The 19,063-nt window shown below is 45.0% G+C and overlaps 1 protein-coding gene across 1 annotated transcript in view; it reads left to right on the top strand.

Moving 5' to 3' along the window:
* The window catches only part of tdrd3 (tudor domain containing 3), a 183,378-nt gene that overhangs the window by 25,866 nt on the left and 138,449 nt on the right, over window positions 1–19,063 (top strand). The window contains exons 2-3 of the mRNA XM_070874000.1: window positions 8,740–8,824; window positions 11,744–11,809. Of these exons, the coding sequence (XP_070730101.1) occupies window positions 8,740–8,824; window positions 11,744–11,809 (151 nt within the window). The remainder of the gene's footprint in view (window positions 1–8,739; window positions 8,825–11,743; window positions 11,810–19,063) is intronic.

Genomic DNA, 19,063 nt, shown 5'->3' with positions numbered 1-19,063 from the left:
GAGAATGCGGAGTCAGGGAACAAATAACAGAATGGATAACTAGCATTCTTCAAAACAGAAAGCAGAGTGTCGAGATAAAAGGTTGCTATTCACAGTGGCAGAAGGTGGGTCGTGGTGTTCCTCAAGGATCAGTGCTTGGGACCACTGTTCACAATTTGTATTGGCCCAACAATGCTGGTCGAGCTCTTCCCGCAGGCAATCGACTGAAAAAGTTAAAAAAGATGCACACCTACTTGTTCCTGCTGCACCTGCTCGAACTGCCGATCCTGAGGCCTTCACTCCCCAGGCATCGTAGCACGTGCACGTTGGAACGTCCGTATGCTGGAGCTGGAGTCACATGGCTCTGGGCAGCCAATCAAGGTACAGTATTTTCTCATTCATAATATTGGGAACACAGTAAGTTGGAGTTCCCATTATTATGAATGAGAACCAGCCCCCGCCCCCCCCCCCCCAATACACACACAACACACACAAAAAAAGTACACTACACTACACTACATATTTAAGATTCATTTAAAGTTCTTTAAAAAGTCGGGAAAATATTTTTTTATAAATTTTTTTTTTAGTTATGCCTTAAAATAAACTTGCCGTAGTGGGGAGGGTTTTTAACAATAAAATATGTATTCATATGTGTTTATTTAATTTAATTTTAATGTTTATGTTTTTAAACACTTGCGCCTGTTAAAAGTAGTCTATAACGCCTACTTTTTCAGGCGCAAGATTTTTGAGGACATTTGCTGGGCAAGATATGAGTAAATATCGCAAATCTTGCCCTGTAAGTGTCCTCGCTCCCGATATGCACAAGATCTGTCAAGCCAGAAACTTGACAGATAGGAAAAGCCAGTTTTCAGTGCATGCGCATTGTGTGCTGAAAACCGGCTATTCCGATGTCTTTCCGGGTCCGTAGAAACTTCGTACGGACCCGGGACATCGGAATTTCAGGGTCAATAATGATTTAGATGTTGGAATCAAAAACACAATTTCTACATTTGCGGATGACACCAAATTGGGGGCGATAGTCAATACTGAGGAACACTGCAACAAATTACAGGAGGACTTTATTAAACTTGCAGAATGGGCATATAATTGGCAAATGAAGTTCAACACAAATAAATGTGAGGTATTACATTTTGGTAGGAAGAATAGGGAGGTCACTTATTACTTGGAGCGTGAGAGTCCAGATGGGGTAGAGGAACAAAGGGATCTCTGAATGCAAATACACAAATCGCTAAAAGTTGCGACACAGGTTAGCAGGGCCATAAAAAAAAGCAAACCAAGCACTAGGGTTTATTTCTAGAGGTAGAGAATTGAAAAGTAGAAGTTATGCTAAACCTGTATTGAATCTTGGTTAGACCACACTGCGTACAGTTCTGGTTGCCATATTATAAAAAGGATATCGATGCACTGGAGAGGGTGCAGAGAAGATTTACAAGGATGAAACCAGAAATGCGAGGGTATACATATCAGGAAAGGATGAAAAGGCTGGGTCTCTTTTCTGTTGAAAAAAGAAGGCTGAGGGGTGACCTAATCGGGATCTTCAAAATGAATGAAAGGTTTTGATAGAATTGATGGAGAGAATGTTTCCACTTGAGAAGATCATAACTAGAGGCCATCAATATAAGATAGCCACCAAGAAATCCAATAGGGAATTCGGAAGAGACTTCTTGACCCCAAGAGTGGTGAGAATGTGGAACTCGCAACCACTGGGTGGTTGAAGTGAATAGTATAGATGCATTTAAGGGGAGGCTCGGCAAGCATATGATTGAGAAGGGAATAGAGGGTTTACACGGATAGATTTCGATGAGGAAAGACTGGAGGAGACTCGCGTGGAGCATGAAGGCCGGCATGGATTAGTTGGGCCGAATGGCCTGTTTCTGCGCCGTATATCCTATGTAATCCTATGTAAGATTGGTAAGCTGAATGCTTAAAGCACCTGGTGCTAATGGCATGCATTCTAGAATGCTAAAGTCATGGGGAAATAATGGCAGGCAGTGACTCGTGGGGCACCGCAAGGTTCAGTGCTGGGACTCCAGCTATTTATAATATACATTACTGATTTAGACGAAGGAATTGAATGTAATATCTCCGAATTTGCAGATGACACAAAACTGGGTGGCAGTGTTAGCTGTGAGGAGGATGCGAAGAGGCTGTAGGGTGACTTGGACAGGTTGGGTGAGTGGGCAAATTCATGGCAGATGAAGTATAATGTAGATAAATGTGGGATTATTCACTTTGGTGGTAAAAACAGGAAGGCAGATTATCTGAATGGCGACAGATTAGGAAAAGGGGAGGTGCAACGAGTCCTGGGTGCCATGGTACATCAGTCATTGAAAGTTGGCATACAAGTACAGCAGGCAGTGAAGAAGGCAAATGGCATGTTGGCCTTCATAGCGAGAGGATTTGCGTATAGGAGCAGGGAGGTCTGACTACAGTTGTACAGAGCCTTGGTGAGACCACACCTTGAATATTGTGTACAGTTTTGGTCTCCGAATCTGAGGAAGGACATTCTTGCTATTGAGGGAGTGCAGCGAAGGTTCACCAGGTTGATTCCCGGGATGACAGGACTGACATGAAGGATTGGATCAACTAGGCTTATATTCAATGGAATTTAGAAGAATGAGAGGGGATCTCATAGAAACATATAAAATTCTGACGGGATTGGACAGGTTAAATGCAGGAAGAATATTCCCGATGTTTGGGAAGTCCAGAACCAGGGGACACAGTCTAAGGATAAGGGGTCAGCCATTGAGGACTGAGATGAGGAGAAACTTCTTCACTCAGAGTTGTTAACCTATGGAATTCCCTGCCGCAGAGTGTTGCTGATGCCAGTTGATTCGATATATTCAAGAGGGAGTTAGATATGGCCCTTACGGCTAAAGGGATCAAGGGGTATGGAGAGAAAGCAGGAAAGGGGTACTGAGGTGAATGATCAGCCATGATCTTATTGAATGGTGGTGCAGGCTCGAAGGGCTGAATGGCCTACTCCTGCACCTATTTTCTATGTTTCTATGATCCATTATCTGAGGCATTGCGAATGGCACTGAACACTGCAGTGATCAGCGAACATCTCCACTTTTGACCTTGTGATCGAGGAAAGGTAATTGATTGAAGCAGTTGAAAATGGTTGGGCCTACGAGTCTTGCAGCGATGTCCTGGAGCTGTGCTGATTGACCTCCAACCACCACAACCATCTTCCTTTATGCTAGGTATGACTCCAGCGAGTGGAGAGTTTTCTCTGATTCCCACGGAATTCAGTTTTACTAGAGTTCCTTGGTGCCACACTAGGTCAAATACTGCCTTGATGTCAAGGGCAGTCACTTTTACCTCACCATGGAATTCAGCTCTTTTATCCATGTTTGGACCAAGGCTGTAATGAGGTCTGCAGTTGAGCGGTCCTGACCGAACCCAAACTGGGCATCAGTGTGCAGGTTGTTGGTGAGTAAGTGCCGTTTGATATCACTGTTGACGACACCTTCTATCGCTTTGCGGATAATTGAGAATAGACTGATGGGGCAGTAATTGGCCGGATTGGATTTGTCCTTTTTGTGGACAGGACATACTTGGGCAGTTTTCCACATTCTCGGGACGATGCCACTGTTGTAGTTGTACTGGAACAGCTTGGCTAGAAGCGTGGCTAGTTCTGGAGCACAAGTCTTCAGCACAACAGCCAGGATGTTGTTGGGGCCCATAGCCTTTGCCGTATCCAGTGCACTCAGCCTTTTCTTGATGTCACATGGAGTGAATCGAATTGGCTGAAGACTGGCTTCTTTGATGCTGGGAATCTCAGGAGGAGGCCAATATGGATCATTCAGTCGGCACTTGTGGCTGAAGATGGTTGTAAATGCTTCAACCGTGTCTATTGCACTTGTGCTGGGCTCCGCCATCATTGAGGATGGGGCTATTCATGGAGCCTATTCCTCCCATTAGTTGTTCAATGGTCCACCACCATTCACGACTGGATTTGGCAGGTCTACAGAGCTTCAATCTGATCTGTTGGTTGTGGTGGGATCGCTTAGCCTTGTCTATAGCATGCTGCTTCCGCTTTTTAGCATGCATGTGGTCCTGTGTTGCGCCTTCCCCAGGTTCGCACCTCATTTTTAGATACACTTGGTGCTGCTTCTGGTATGCTCTACTGCACTCCTCATTGAACCTGGGTTGGTCCCCTGGCTTGATGGTAATAGTACAGTAAGGGTTATGCCGGGCCATGGGGTTACAGATTGTGGTGGAAGACAATTCTGCTGATGGCCCACTGCGCCTCATGGATGCCTAGTTTTGAGCTGCTCGATCTGTTCTGAATCTATCCCATTTCGCATGGTGGTAGTTTCACACACCATGATGGATGGCGTGAGGGCGGGGTGGGGGAAGTGAGGCAGGGAGGGGGGTGGGGGGGGGGGGAAGTGAGGTGGGGGGGGAATGAGGCAGGGTGGGGAGTGAGGCAGGGTGGGGCGGGGAGTGGGGTGGTGGGGGGGGGGGGGAAGAGTGAGGCAGGGCGGTGGGGTAGCGAGGCAGGGCTGCGGGGTGGGGGCGGGGGAGAGTGAGGTGGGGCTGGGGGTGGGTGAGGGGAGGGAGAAATGGGGGGGAAGAGAGTGAGGGGGGTGGGAAGAGAGTGAAAGAGGGAGGGTGGTGAGAGGGAAAGAGTGAGGGGGGGGGGCGGTGGTGAGAGAGGGAAAGAGTGAGAGAGGGGGGTGAGCGGGGGGAGAGAGTGAGGGGAGGGGAGAGAGAGAGATTGGGGGGGGGAAGAGAGTAAGAGTGGATGGGGGAGGTGAGAGAGGGGAGGTGGGGGGAGAGAAAAAGAGCTCGTTGGCGGGAGGAGGGAGGAAGAGAGAGAGAGCGCGCGCGGGGGTTGGGGGGGGAAGGAACGCGGGGGGGAGAGGGAGGGAGTGAGAGGGGGGTTGCGCGCGGGGGAGAGGAGAGGAGAGACCGCGCGTGGTGGTGGGGGGAGGGGAAGAAGAGAGAGAGAGAGAGACCGCGGGGTTGGGGGGTGGGGCGGGGGGGAAGAGAGAGAGAGAGTGCGCACACGGGGAGAGAGAGGGAGAGAGACCTGGAAGAGGGGACAGAGTGTAGTGTAACAAAATTTGCAGATGACACAAAGATTAGTGGGAAAGCGGGTTGTGTAGAGAACAGAGGCTGCAAAGAGATTTGGATAGGTTAAGCGAATGGGCTAAGGTTTGGCAGATGGAATACAATGTCGGAAAATGTGAGGTCATCCACCTTGTGGAAAAAAAAAAGGGAATATTATTTGAATGGGAGAAATTACAACATGCTGCGGTGCAAAGGGACCTGGGGGATCCTTGTGCATGAAACTCCCAAAAAGTTAGTTTGCAGGTGCAGCAGGTAATCAGGAAGGCAAATGGAATGTTGGCCTTCATTGCGAGAGGGATGGAGTACAAAAGCAGGGAGGTCCTTCTGCAACTGTATAGGGTATTGGTGAGGCCGCACCTGGAGTACTGCGTGCAGTTTTGGTCGCCTTACTTAAGGAAGGATATACTGGCTTTGGAGGGGGTACAGAGACGATTTACTAGGTTGATTCCGGAGATGAGGGGGTTACCTTATGATGATAGATTGAGTAGACTGGGTCTTTACTCGTTGGAGTTCAGAAGGATGAGGAGTGATCTTATCGAAACATTTAAAATAATGAAAGGGATAGACAAGATAGAGGCAGAGAGGTTGTTTCCACTGGTCGGGGAGACTAGAACTAGGGGGCACAGCCTCAAAATACGGGGGAGCCAATTTAAAACCGAGTTGAGAAGGAATTTCTTCTCCCAGAGGGTTGTGAATCTGTGGAATTCTCTGCCCAAGGAAGCAGTTGAGGCTAGCTCATTGAATGTATTCAAGCCACAGAAAGATAGATTTTTAACTAATAAGGGAATTAAGGGTTATGGGGAGCGGGCGGGTAAGTGGAGCTGAGTCCATGGCCAGATCAGCCATGATCTTGTTGTATGGGGAGCGGGCAGGTAAGTGGAGCTGAGTCCATGGCCAGATCAGCCATGATCTTGTTGAATGGTGGAGCAGGCTTGAGGGGCTAGATGGCCTACTCCTGTTCCTAATTCTTATGTTCTTATGTTATGAGAGAGAGAGAGAGAGAGAGAGCGCGTGCGTGGGGGTGGGGGAGGAAGAGAGTGCGCGTGTGTGGGGGGGGGGGGGGAAGGAAGAGAGAAAGAGAGAGAGAGAGAGAGAGCGTGCGCGCGTGGGGGATGGGTGGAGAGTGAGCGCGCGGGGGGAGAGGGGGGTGGAGAGTGAGCGCGCGGGGGGAGGGGGGGTGGAGAGTGAGCGCGCGCCACATGGTGGGGGGGGTGGGGGAAGAGAGAGAGCGCGCGCATGGTGGGGGCGGGGGTGGGGGCTGAAGAGAGAGCCTGGGCTGTGTGGGTGGGACAGAGAGAGTCTGGGGGTGGGGGGGGATGAGAGACGGTGGGGTGTGGGGGGGGGGGGGGAGAAGAGTTGTGGGGGAAGAGTTGAGAGGTGGAGCCAGGGGTTGGGGGGACGGGAGGGGGAGAGGGGAGAGAGGGAACTTTGAGAAGACGGATCATGTTCTTCGTACCCCCTGGTGCATGCAAGATCGGTGCGTGTGTTACAAGGAACATCGTTGGGGTGGATGAAATCTGGAAGTCACAACAATGTCACTATCCACTTCATACCCAATAAACATGTTAACAATCCGCACACACTGCCCCATCGATGGGAGGAGGTTTAAGGTCTTGCGCTTGGGTAAGGGTCTTCAGCTGGCAGAGGGATTGCTGGGGTAAGGGTCTTCAGCTGGCGGAGGGATGCACTTAAGTTGGGGTAATGGACTTTGGCTGTGAGAGGCAGAACATGTGCTGGGGTAAGGGTCTTCAGCTAGTGGAGGGATACATTTACAGTGGGGTAATGGATTTGGCTTTTGGGGAGATCTACTCTCCGTGGCTTCTGAAGTCAAAATGGATCGAATTACAAATTGGAAATTCATCCAGAACTTGGGCTAGGCGGTTTTAGTTACACATTCTAGTGGAATTTCAGGGTGTGTTTTACCCTCCAAGAGGACCAATCAGTGAAACGGCTGCATTTCAGTTAGTACAAATAGACGCATCCATGAACTAATCCTCTATCCATGCTAATATATTACCTCCAATCCCATGATCCCTTATCTTGTGTAATAACCTTTTATGTGGCACCTTTTCGCTTGCCTTTTGAAAATCCAAATATTCAACATCCACTGGTTCCTCTTTACCTCCCCTGCTCGTTACATCCTCAAAAAACTCTTAATTTGTCAAGCATGATTTCCCTTTCATAACACCATGTTAACTGCCAAATCATGTTATGCATCATCTGTTTTTATTTCTTTGACTCTGATCCGTTGATCTCCCCCTCTCCCCCTCTCCCCCTAGTTCAGTCCAAGAAGCTGCTATTGTATTGATTCCTTGTCATTTTAGTTGCTGCCGGCTCCTGATATGTGGGTGTCTTGTGCAGCCAAAAGGTGTTGGATCCGCCAAGTCCGGAAGTTAAATAAAAATAAAACTGGGTCTTCTCAATAGCTGACCTTAGTTTCTTGGTGGCTGACCTTGAGTATACCTGGAAAGCTAATGTGAGGGCTGCCACCAGCTCCAGGCCAACAAGAAAGCAACATAAGAGCAGCTATTGAATGAACTTGTTTATTTCCCGATACCTAAATGGAAGGATCCAAGTTGAAACATTTTCCAATATTTTTGCATTCCAAATGCCAATGGCCCTGTCGTGTATTACCAGTATCTTCAATTTTATTCATTTCCACCGACAGTTTTCCTCCCCCTCGTCGGCAGACCTTCCTCCCCCTCGTCGGCAGACCCGCAGACCTTCCTCCCCCTCGTCGGCAGACCTGCAGACCTTCCTCCCCCTCGTCGGCAGACCTTCCTCTGCTTGCGACGTTGTTAATTACAGAGTATGTGCCGAATTGGCTTCATTAGAACGGTTTGTTGTGTACGCACTAGGTCCGTGCAACGGAACAAGTCTCCAGTCATCTTGGATAACCCTTGCCAAGACCTAGCTCTCTTAAGCCCATGTGGTGGCTGATGTGCAACGCCCACCCCACGTTAAAAAAATCCACACACAGGCATGTTCAGGATGTCGTTCAGGACCTGGAATATTAGGTCCTTCATTGAAACACCTGTGAACTCATCCTTTTTTGGCATGACAGCAAGTCATCCTCGCTTCAAGGGACTGCCTATGATAATTGAAAGGAAGGCCCGCAGTACCTTGGCCCATGCAAAGGGACTTGTCTAACAATACAAATGGTGTCCAACAGGAAGAACCTGAATTTGCTGCACATGCTCAATCTTTGTATTGTTGAGACTATTCCACTGGTCTCAGTATTCAGGGGAGTTCCCTTGTATGTTGATGGCACAAATCAATTGGTGGACCCCTTGAAATCTCACGGATCCTGGTTGAGAATCCCTGCTCTAGATCATCAATATGTGGTGTTGACCTGTTTTTAAATATTGATTCATGGGATGTGGGCATTGCTGGCAAGGCCAGCATTTATTGCCGATCTGTAATTATTCCTGAGAAGGTCGTGGTGATGCACAATGTCTTCTGTGACTGATGGCCATTACATATAATTACTTGTCACCTCATTTGACCCCCTTGTTTCAAATTTGTTATTTTCGTTATTGTTAAAAAATTAGTTTGGATGAACCAACCCCTGTCTGAAAAATTTAGTGGTGTTGCCCTTTGGGATGCTTGGAGGCCAGGAAATGTGCTATATAAATGCAGGTTTTTTCTTTTTACTAGGTATCTTTCTCAAGAAGGAATTGAAGCTTGTGCCAGTTCTTCCAGTAAACTTAATGTAAAGGATATCATCCGCATTGCACTGAATGTAAGTGACTTAAAGGATGATTCTATTGATGGTTACTTTTTTCATCATATTGTGAGATTGATGTGATAGTTTTGTCAACTTTTGCAACTGTGCTTATGTGTTGCTGTATACAACATTAGCCACTTGCTTTCTCAACTTCAATTTCATTTGTTTTATGTCCCATATAGTTTAATGATAAGTGTAATATACCATGTCACATTTCTTCTCTGGAGAGTACTTAACTGCAGCAAGTTGTTGATTGCAGTTTGCTGGTATATTTTAAGACATGAAATTGAACAGTGAGATATGCTAATTTAGACTGCAGAAATAAGAGTGTGCCATTTTTCTGTTCTCCAGTTGACCATCTCTCTTTTCTGATGAGATATTTACTATGTATTAAAATTGGGTGTACCTGTTGATCCTTCGGTATTTTCAATGTTAAAGGTATGCTATGTGACACATAATCACAACTAATTTGCAGTGAGCGGATATCACTGTGATTGTGCAGTCTGGCGACCAGGTTACCACAAATTGCTCAAAATACACTCTTTCTTCCACCATTCTTTTCTTGGTAATTGCAGCAGGTTTGAACCAAAATTAAACATGGATTTCATACTAACATGGGTAAATTTATCCATTCAGTGTATTTTTTGTCACTTAATGTTTTAATTAAAGGTCTCAGCCTCTCCCAAAATCCTGGGCTTTGACTAAATATATTTACCTCAACAATTTAGAGAGCTTTCAGTCACATTTCTGCATCCTAAGAATTTTCCAGCATGCAATCTGTGCATCAACAGGAATTCAAGGCTTTATCCTCTTATCCTGTGAGAATTTGAGAGTTTATTTGTTTTTTTCCAAAAGTCTTTAAACATTCAATCTTCAGTTTCTTTCAAAGTTTTTACTTTGGGCAAGTGATGAATTTTATATATATATGTTATAATTGTGTTTTTCTGTGGTAAACAGGCAGCACATGGGGTAACAGTAACAGATGTAATTGTGGGTTCTTGATTGGGAGACATTGAAGCCTACTCTTGTCAGCTGAGGGAGGATCATAGGAATGTGAGAATAAGATGGTAATTAAACCCCAGGCTACATACCGTTGAAAATATTGTGCAAGTTCCATATTGTTTCAATAGGGAGTTATTCTTTGAGCTGGAATGAATTTCTATTCTGTTATCCTGAAGTAGGCCATAGTAGTCCTTTGACTGTAAAACCAAGACAAGTTCCTAAAACTATTTTTCATTCATAGAACCTGGAAAGCAAGTAGCTTTGTCTCTAGAGGCTTGCAAAATGGTCAATGAACTGCATATTTCATGGCATTACTTGGCAGGAATAAAACACAGAGCAGTTATTAGATTTGAGCCGGTACCCTTAGCTACTTATAGGATTAATTGGGAACTGAGTGGCTTGGCATTGTGTTTAAACCTGTGGTTTTCCACTCAGTAGCTTTGGGTTGATGTACAGTATGGCTATGATGCCTAGCTAAGTATGTTGTAAATTTTCTTGACGTTACTGTATTTTGGTAAATGTATTTTTGTTTGTTGAAAAAACTGCTGACACCAAAAAGAATCATGCCCCTTGTATGGATTTGTATGGAGAGTCAAATGTTTAAAATGTCTCAAAGTAATGTTGATTTCACAGACTTTTCCATGAGTAGCAGGGTTCTTCCAGGTGGTACATGGAGGGTATTTTCCAGAACAACATACATTCAATTAATGTAGATAATGTTCATTCTTTCCCAGTATTGTTTGAGCAATGTTTGAATGCAGAAATTTGCTGAGTCAAATTCTACTGAAAATTCAGTCATCCCCTCCCTTATTGCTTTTCGGTCCATATTTATCTTATGGAAACTTTATAATGTTCAAATAAAATGAGGGGAAATAAAGGCAAGTATAGATGAAACATTAAGAAGAAAATAAAGACAGAGCAGAAAGGGATGAATCAAGAGGTGTAAGATACAATAGTATGAAAAGAAGAAAAGTGTGTGAAAATTGCACAGAACTGGAGAAAAAGAGGGAATAGGGTTGAGAGACTTGGTTCTAAAGTTCTTTGTTTAGAATTTATATTATATTGGAATTAATAATGAGAATTTTTAACAACAGGAAAAAGCCAATCAGCTTGTCTCTTTTTAGGAATTGATCACACCTCTTAAGTCATATTATTCAATCTTTCAACTCTTTAGAAATGCATTCAGTTGTCTCTGAATCCAATTTTCATGTCTGCTTCAGTGGCCTTTCATGGTAATGTATTTAACAGCTCTCTTGCCCTTTGGGTGGAAAAGATTTTGCCTGACGAGCCATAGTTCTAACATGTCTCCTGGTATTTGAACCCTTCTCTCGTGGTAACCATTTCCGAAATCAGTTTTATCAGTTCCTTTCATAATCTTGAAAACTTAAATTAAATCATTGAGGTTTCCTCCAGCTTCCTTAACCTTGCCTTATAACTAACTTAAGTATCTGCTACTCAGGAACCTTCTGGGCAAATAGATTTTTTGGCTCCCCAAAAGGATGAGATGACTTTTAGAAGACTCTCAAGTTCACTCCCACTTGATGAGATCGCAGGTTGGAGAATTGAGTAGAGACCATCATGCACAGTTTTCATGCACAATTTTTCCATGATTTGTTTTAATGACCAGGAGGCAAGGGGCACTGAATTGTAGGCATTGACTGTTGCACCTTCCTCTCTGATTTGCGCTCCATCAAGTGTGGTTCAGTCCTGGGACCAGAGCCTTGTGAAACTTAGTAAATACACTGAAATTGATACAGTTACGCATTTTTTGAACGTGATGCAATGTCTGTGAACAATCTTGCTGAATTTCCAGAATCTCTTCATGAGCGAACAAATTATTCTCCATATGCAAAATATGATAGGTACAAATGTAAAAAATAACGTTTGTTTCTGTGTGTACTAGTCTGATTTATTTAAATATTTTGTCCTCAGAGTGACTTGAGGTCCATTGGCAAGAAATTTCTTCCAAATGAAATCAATAGTGGGCGTGTGGAACAGGTAACACGACGAGTAGAATACTAACTTTGATGTGTATGCAACAGAGTGGCTCATGCAGCTTTTGTTGCAAGGCCAACCTTTCCCCTCCCCCCCAAACTCTTCTTTCCCTCCCCCCCAAACTCTTCTTTCCCCCCCCCCCCCAACTCTTCTTTTCCCCCCCCCCAAACTCTTCTTCCCCCCCCCCACCCCCGGATAGCTTTTTTCTTGGTATGCTAAGATGTGTCTCATGATCCATTGGATGCACATTGAAGAAAAGGTCTTGTGTCTAGCATTTGTTGATTTAATGGCTTTGTGTTGGAAACTCCGTTCGCGGTGTTCATAATTGGGTGCGATATTAGTTGGAGTAGAGTCAGAAATCCAGTATGATAGCCAATTCATCATGGCATTGCTCATAGCATATCTGCTGCCTTTTAAGCCACAACAACAACAACTTGTATTTATATAGTGCCTTTAATGTAGTAAAACATCCTAAGGCGTTTCACAGGAGTATTATAAGATGACAAAATTTGACAGGAATATTTTACTGTGTAATGCATAATATGCCTTCAAAGGGACATGGTTCCACTTATTGTACAAGGTCTAATTGTTCAACAAACAGTTTCGGGCTACAGAGGAATATAGGAATTGCTAGATGAAAGAAGACCATCGAGTTCATCTTCTACCATCTTGGTAGTAACATGCAATGATAATGGAGTTTTCAGCATTCAGTCAGTTAGTCAGCAATTAAATTAGAATGTGTTTACGTCTCATAGAAACATAGAAACATAGAAAATAGGTGCAGGAGTAGGCCATTCAGCCCTTCTAGCCTGCACCGCCATTCAATGAGTTCATGGCTGAACATGCACTTCAGTACCCCCTTCCTGCTTTCTCGCCATACCCCTTGATCCCCCGGGTAGTAAGGACTTCATCTAACTCCCTTTTGAATATATTTAGTGAATTGGCCTCAACTACTTTCTGTGGTAGAGAATTCCACAGATTCACCACTCTCTGGGTGAAGAAGTTTCTCCTCATCTCGGTCCTAAATGGCTTACCCCTTATCTTTAGACTTGTGACCACTGGTTCTGGACTTCCCCAACATTGGGAACATTCTTCCTGCATCTAACATGTTTAATCCCGTCAGAATTTTAAACGTTTCTATGAGGTCCCCTCTCATTCTTCTGAACTCCAGTGAATACAAGCCCAGTTGATCCAATCTTTCTTGATAGGTCAGTCCCACCATCCCGGGAATCAGTCTGGTGAATCTTCGCTGCACTCCCTCAATAGCAAGAATGTCCTTCCTCAAGTTAGGAGACCAAAACTGCACACAATACTCCAGGTGTGGCCTCACCAAGGCCCTGTACAACTGTAGCAACACCTCCCTGCCCCTGTACTCAAATCCCCTCGCTATGAAGGCCAACATGCCATTTGCTTTCTTAACCGCCTGCTGTACCTGCATGCCAACCTTCAATGACTGATGTACCATGGCATCCAGGTCTCGTTGCACCTCCCCTTTTCCTAATCTGTCACCATTCAGATAATAGTCTGTCTCTCTGTTTTTACCACCAAAGTGGATAACCTCACATTTATCCACATTATACTTCATCTGCCATGCATTTGCCCACTCACCTAACCTATCCAAGTCACTCTGCAGCCTCATAGCATCCTCCTCGCAGCTCACGCTGCCACCCAACTTAGTGTCATCCGCAAATTTGGAGATACTACATTTAATCCCCTCGTCTAAATCATTAATGTACAATGTAAACAGCTGGGGCCCCAGCACAGAACCTTGCGGTACCCCACTAGTCACTGCCTGCCATTCTGAAAAGTACCCATTTACTCCTACTCTTTGCTTCCTGTCTGACAACCAGTTCTCAATCCACGTCAGCACACTACCCCCAATCCCATGTGCTTTAACTTTGCACATTAATCTCTTGTGTGGGACCTTGTCGAAAGCCTTCTGAAAGTCCAAATATACCACATCAACTGGTTCTCCCTTGTTCACTTTACTGGAAACATCCTCAAAAAATTCCAGAAGGTTTGTCAAGCATGATTTCCCTTTCACAAATCCATGCTGACTTGGACCTATCATGTCACCATTTTCCAAATGCACTGCTATGACATCCTTAATAATTGATTCCATCATTTTACCCACTACTGAGGTCAGGCTGACCGGTCTATAATTCCCTGTTTTCTCTCTCCCTCCTTTTTTAAAAAGTGGGGTTACATTGGCTACCCTCCACTCGATAGGAACTGATCCAGAGTCAATGGAATGTTGGAAAATGACTGTCAATGCATCCACTATTTCCAAGGCCACCTCCTTAAGTACTCTGGGATGCAGTCCATCAGGCCCTGGGGATTTATCGGCCTTCAATCCCATCAATTTCCCCAACACAATTTCCCGACTAATAAAGATTTCCCTCAGTTCCTCCTCCTTACTAGACCCTCTGACCCCTTTTATATCCGGAAGGTTGTTGGTGTCCTCCTTAGTGAATACCGAACCAAAGTACTTGTTCAATTGGTCTGCCATTTCTTTGTTCCCAGCTATGACTTCCCCTGATTCTGACTGCAGGGGACTTTTTCTCTTTACATACCAATAGAAACTTTTGCAATCCGCTTTAATGTTCCCTGCAAGCTTCTTCTCGTACTCCATTTTTTGCCTTCTCCTTGTAGCTGCACAAATCACGCCTTTTATAGGCCTCCGACCCCGGACTCACGCTTCCCAACGAACTCCCGACGCCTCTCGCGGCCTTTTATAGGCCTCCGACCCCGGACTCACGCCTCACCAACGAACTCCTGACGCCTCTCGCGGCCTTTTATAGGCCTCCGACCCCTGACTCACGCCTCACCAACGATCTCCCGACGCCTCTCGCGGCCTTTTATAGGCCTCCGACCCCGGACTCACGCCTCACCAACGAACTCCCGACGCCTCTCGCGGCCTTTTATAGGCCTCCGACCCCGGACTCACGCCTCACCAACGTCTCAATCTAAGAAGACATAGCATTCTAAGAGTGTTTTGCACTTCCCAAAGTTTAATCGTGCAAGCAGTCTTAACATTGTAGATAAGTACCAATTATATATTAAAATACATGTGCTATGAGAGATATTATTTGAAAACCATAGTCAAATTGAAGGGTTCTAATATGGAGATACATGTTGCTTATTGGTGTTGTGGGTTTCTGCCTGTACCATCCTTTCAAGCAGTGAGTTCCAGACCCCCACCACCCTCTGGGAGTAAAACGTTTTCTTCAACTCTCTTATCCTTCTACCAATTATTTTAAATCTATGCCCCCCTAGTTATTGACCTCAACGCTAAAGGAAATAGGTCCTTCCTATCCACCTCAATTAAGTCTCCCCTCAACCTCCTCGGTTTCAGACGATTAATACTGTCCCGTAGAATTTTTTCCATTGATTTCCCCACCGCCGAGGTTAGGCTAACTGGTCTGTAATTAATCGGTCTATCCCTTTCTCCCTTGTTAAATAACGGTACATCCTTAGTAGTCCTCTGCCACCACACCTGTAACCAGAGAGGATTGGAAAATGAAGTCAGAGCCATCCTTTCTTTCCTTGCTTCCCTCAACAGCCTGGGATACATTTCATTCGGGCCTGGCGATTTATCCACTTTTAAAGATGCTAAACCCCTTACTTAATATTTTCTCTCTATATTTATCTCATCTAATATTTCACACTCTTCCTTAACTACAATATCTGCGTCGTCCCTCTCTTTTGTGAAGACAGATGCAAAGTATTCATTAAGAATCATACCCACACCTTCTACCGCCACGCACAGGTTACCTTTTTAGTCTCTAATATGCCCTACTCTTTCTTTAGTTATCCTCTTGCTGTTAGCAGTCCACTTTTACAAAATCACATGTCGGGTTAGTAAACTTGGCCTTTCCTGAATTTAGAACTTTTACTCCTCACCACTTCTCTCGACCCCTCCATGGTCTCTAAATTGTCAGACTGCTTGTCCGACATCCAGTACTGGATGAGCAGAAATTTTTTTCCAGTTAAATATTGGGCAGACCGAAGCCATCATCATCATTCCTTGCCACAAACTGCGTTCCCTAGCCACCGACTCCATCCCTCTCCCTAGCATCTGTCTGAGGTTGAACCATACTGTTCGCAACCTTGGTGCCACATTTGACCCTGAAATGAGCTTCTGGTCACATATCTGCAGCATAACTAAAAAAGCCTATTTCCACCTCCGTAACATTGCCCACCTCCGCCCCTGATTCAGTTCATGTGCTCATCCATGCCTTTGTTACCTCTCGACTAGACTACTACAATGCACGCCTGACTGGCCTCCCACATTCTACCCTACGTAAACTTGGGCTGCCGAGTTTTGGATGACCTCGTGTCCTAACTTTCAGCAAGTCCAGCTTGCCCATCATCCCTGTGCTCGCTGACTGACATTGGCTCCCGGTTAAGCAATGCCCTGATTTCAAAGTTCTTATCCTTGTTAAATCCCTCCATGGCCTCGCCCCTCCCTATCTTTGTAATTTCCTTCAGCCTCACAACTACCCCCCCCTCCCCGGAGATGTCTGAGCTCCTCAAATTCTGTCCACTTGAACATCCCTGATTTATAACTGCTCACCCATTAGTGGCCATGCCTTCAGCTGCCTGGGCCCCAAGCTCTGGAACTCCCTCCCCAAACCTCTCCGCCTCCTTTAAGACGCTTCTTAAAACCTACCTCTTTGACCATTTTGGTCATCTGCCATAATTTCTTCTTATGTGGCTTGATGTCAAATTTATTTGTTTTGTCTTATAACACTCCTGTGGGACGTATTACTACGTTAAATGTGCTATATAAATACAAGTTTTTGTTAATAGGGTAGTTGAAATCCTCTTCTATTACTGCCCTATTGTTTTTGCACCAGAAATTTGCATACATATTTGCTCTTCTATCTCCCTCTGACTGTGGGTTTATAGAACGGTTCTAACAGTGTGGTTGCCCTTTTTTTGTTCTCCAGTTCAACCTATATGGCCTAATTTGATGATCCTCACAGCTGTAATTGTTTCTTTAACCAATATTGCGACTCTCTCACCCTCCTTTTTTTTATCTGTCACTCTCACGCCTGAAATGTTCAGCTGCCATTCTTACCCTTCTTTCAGCCATGATTCAATAATTACTGTGATATCATACTTCCTTGTGCCCCTCAGCTCATATGCCCTATTTCTTATATTCTTATTCACAAGACTCCTTGCATTGAAGGTAGCCTTTGTTTCCTCTGCTCCCCTAACTCACTTATTAGTTGTCTACCTTCCATTTCCAGCTTTGCTTTTCTCCCTTCTGAATCTACACTTGGGTTCCCATTCCCCCTGCCAAGCTAGTTTAAATCCTCCCCAACACCACTAGAAAACTCTTTTCTTCCTCCCCCCAACCCCCAGAACTGACCCCAACGCCTCAGGAATCTAAAGATCTCCTTCCTGCACCATCTCTCCAGCCACACATTCATCTGCTCTATCCTCGTTTCTGTGCTCACTAGTGTGTGGCACCGGGAGTAATCTGGAGATTACTACCTTTTGAGGTCCTGCTGATTGGTTTCCTTCCTAGTCCCTTAAAATGTGCCTGCAGAACCTCATCCATCTTTCTGCCTATGTCATTGGTACCATTTGCTTTTCATCCATCCCCCTCAGAATGTCCTGCAGCCGCTCAGTGGCATCCTTGACCCTAGTACCAGGAAGGCAACATACCATCCTGGAGTCACGTCTGCAGCCGCAGAAATGACTGTCTGTTCCCCAAACTATTGAATCCCCTATCATTATTGCTTTTCTGACCACCTGCTTTCCCCTCACCTCCCGCTCCGCACAGCTGAGCCACCCATGGCACCTCTTGGCTCTGGCTGTACTCTCCAGACCAATATTTAGAACTGTTACAGTGCGAGGTGCGCTTGGGAGACTCCTGTACTACCTGCCTGGTTGTTCTTGTCTGTCTGGTGGTCACCCATTCCCTTTCTGTTTGTAAACGCTTAAGATGTGGGGTGACCACCTCATGAAACGTGCTTTCCAAGTAGCTCTTCGCCTTGCGGATGCACCGCAGTGACGCCAGCCGCTGCTTGAGCTCCTCCATCTGTCGATACTTCCTGGACATGTGGTTGTCCAGGACACAAGAATCATCCTGGACTTCCCACATGGCCCAGCATGTGCATTCAATAGGGCTGAAATGCCATAACATGCCTCTATTTATTATGCTGCTAACTAAACTTTCTAGTTTAACCCACTGTCCAAACTTGGAGAGAAACAAAATATTTATTCAAATTTAACAAGAACAACTGAGCTACTAAACACACAACATTTATATTAGATATCTAGATCCTTAACTTAGAATCCTCGGGTTCCCTGGCCTCACTCCTTTTGAGTTGGACTTGAGAAACTGCCGCCTTCCTATCCATCGAATTCCGACTGACACCAAATTCTTCCATTCTGTTTTGCAATCCACTCTGATTGTGATTCATGCAGCTCTGTCTCAAGCTATTTTAATAAATCTGCATTAAGTTACCATTCTTGTTTATCAGAGAATATTTTTTAATGCAAGGGGGAAAAAATAAACAATTGCATTCTAAAATGCTGCCCGATTGCACTGGTTTCTGGAAGATTTTATGTTTGCGAATATGCAAATGCATTTGAGCAGATACTTCAACTGTAACTTCATTTTGGAAAATTAGAGCAATTTGCATCCGGATTGGCGGTTACACCCAAAGCGTAAACTGTACCTCTGAGTTTATTTTTGTGACCATGCATTTGTAGTCACGCCAGGAGATTGGCAGAAGTAATGTATGTGGATTGTGTGACCCTGAACTGTGTGCTGGTTGCACGAGGAGCTGTTTTTTGGGCTACTTTGTGTATTTTGAGCATGACAAAAATACAAGAATTTCTGCCTAATCACTTTTCTAAGGTGGCTGGTGCAGGCCCTTGGATTATATTTTGCTGATTAACTATGCCAAATGACAAAACCAATTTTCTGAATCGTTGAATACATTCAAATATAATAATAATTTGGCTGGCAGTGGCCTTTTTTTGCATGCATTTTTTCTCTCGATTTCTTGTTCTCTGTTTCTGTAATTCCCTTGAACTAAGTACACAATTGCTTGGCTGAGTGCAGCTCCAACAACACAAGAATCCAGGACAAAGCACCTGCTCACTTGACACCCTCGCCACCAATGACGCACCGTGGCTGCAGAATGTACCATCTACAAGATGCACTGCAGCAATTTGCCGAGGCTTCTATGACCGCACTGCCCAAACCTACGACCTCTATCACTAAGAAGGACAAAG

Source organism: Pristiophorus japonicus, unplaced genomic scaffold, assembly GCF_044704955.1.
Source record: "Pristiophorus japonicus isolate sPriJap1 unplaced genomic scaffold, sPriJap1.hap1 HAP1_SCAFFOLD_635, whole genome shotgun sequence".
NCBI classification, from domain to species: Eukaryota; Metazoa; Chordata; class Chondrichthyes; family Pristiophoridae; genus Pristiophorus; species Pristiophorus japonicus.
This window is presented reverse-complemented; position numbering and strand designations above follow the sequence as displayed.